We start from the raw sequence: 1,825 nt of genomic DNA on the forward strand, positions 1-1,825 counted from the left end.
AGGTAAATCCCTAGTAGTGTGATTGTTAAATCGTAGGGTCACTGGGCACTTTTTATAAGCCGGACCCAGGAGATGTTTTTTAGTATACTTTTTCTCATTTGATTCTCACATATTTTTATTAATGTCCTGTGAGGGATGTTGAATTATTTCCCTATGTGGAAACCAGGACGCAGAGAGGTCCCCCAGCCATGAAAGGATGTACACAGGTTTGAACCCGGCTCTGTCCCTGTCCTCCTCAGCAGCCACAGTGCCTCCCCTCAGGTGCTTACAATGCCCTTGGAGGGCCCGGGTGGGGTGACACAGAAGAGCCCCTAATACAATTCCTAATTGATATGTTCACTCTGCCCTTTTTTAGAAACACTTCCCTGAGCCCAGTGGGCACACTCCTCACAGCAGCCAGCGGTTTGTGGCCCAGCAGCCGGGGGGATCCCCAAGGCGGTGAGGAGCAAGAACGGGGTGCCCATGGCCCCAAGTATGAAGTCCCAGGCTTAGTGCCCGTGGAAGGTGCCCATGCTGGGCTCAGGAGGAGGTGGAGTGCCGAGGCCTGCTGCCCTGCCCATGGGCGCCGCGGAAGAAGGCAGGTGTACCTGGAGTCCTTCGGCACGACGGCTGGATCGGAGAGGGTGCCGCTGAGCCTCTGCCAGGAGCCACACTGGGCCACAGCGATGACTCCCGTCAGGGAGACCTCAGAGGCCATCTCAAAAGGCGAAGAGGAGTGCTGACCCATCCTGGTATCCCAGGGCTGCTGCTGGCGATGTGATTCGTCCCTGCGGTGGTCGGGACCGTGCAGACCCCAAGCAGGGGCGATTCGGGGAGGGTCTCACTCTGGGTCCAGCTCCACGCGGCACCATGAACAATAACTTCTGCCGGGCCCTGGTGGACCGGCGGCCCCTGGCACCCCCCAGCTGCATGCAGCTGGGCGTCGTGCCCCCTCCGCGCCGGGCGCCCTTGCCCCCCGCCGAGTCCCTGGGCAACGTGCCCTTGCTGCTGTACCCGGGCCCGGCTGAGCCACAGTACTATGACGCCTACGCGGGCGTGTTCCCCTACGTGCCCTTCCCCGGGGCCTTCGGGGTGTACGACTACCCCTTCGAGCCAGCCTTCATCCAGAAGCGCAACGAGCGCGAGCGGCAGCGGGTCAAGTGCGTCAACGAGGGCTACGCGCGCCTCCGCGGCCACCTCCCGGGCGCGCTGGCCGAGAAGCGGCTCAGCAAGGTGGAGACCCTGCGCGCCGCCATCCGCTACATCAAGTACCTGCAGGGTCTGCTGAGCGCGGCCCCCGACGGCGCGCCGCCCGCCGCCTCCCCGCCCGACTGCCCCCGCGACGGCGAGGCCCGGGCGCCCGCCTCCCTGCTGCCCGAGTCGTCCGAGTCCCCCTGCTTCTCCTCCTCGCCGTTCTTTGAGTCGGAGGAATCCAGCCACTGATCGGGACCCCGGCCGGGGGTGCGGGAGCGGGGAGCGGAGTCCGCCAGAGCCGTCCCACTCCCGAGAGCAGCCCGGGGACTGCCAGGTCACCCATGGTGTGGCGCAGGCCCCTGGCATTTGCGGGACCGTCGCGCTGCCGTGTCTGCGACACCGTCCCTCCGCCACCGCCACCACGGACCCCGTTCCTTCCAGCCTGGGGCAGAGAAGCAGGGAGGGGGATAGAGAGGCAGGAGATAGAGGGGGATAGAGACCGGAGAAGCCCCTTCGGTGCAGTGAGGGCGCAGGGCCTGGGGAAGTTCCGGGCGCGCGCCGCGCGCGCACCAGGCCGCAGCGGGGCAACCCAGGAGGGCCATCCCTGATCCGGCCTCCCGCTCTGCTTCAGCCCCGTGCTGCAGAAAAGTCG

The 1,825-nt window shown here is 65.4% G+C and overlaps 1 protein-coding gene across 1 annotated transcript; it reads left to right on the forward strand.

Annotated features, from left to right (window-relative positions):
* The first annotated feature begins 593 nt into the window (after positions 1-593).
* ASCL5 (achaete-scute family bHLH transcription factor 5) lies at positions 594-1,422 on the forward strand. Its single transcript, XM_045982050.1, has one exon. The coding sequence runs from the start codon at positions 850-852 to the stop codon at positions 1,420-1,422; it is 573 nt and encodes a 190-aa protein (XP_045838006.1). The 5' UTR covers positions 594-849.
* The last annotated feature ends 403 nt before the right edge of the window (positions 1,423-1,825 follow it).

Source organism: Meles meles, chromosome 17, assembly GCF_922984935.1.
Source record: "Meles meles chromosome 17, mMelMel3.1 paternal haplotype, whole genome shotgun sequence".
Taxonomy (NCBI): Eukaryota; Metazoa; Chordata; class Mammalia; order Carnivora; family Mustelidae; genus Meles; species Meles meles.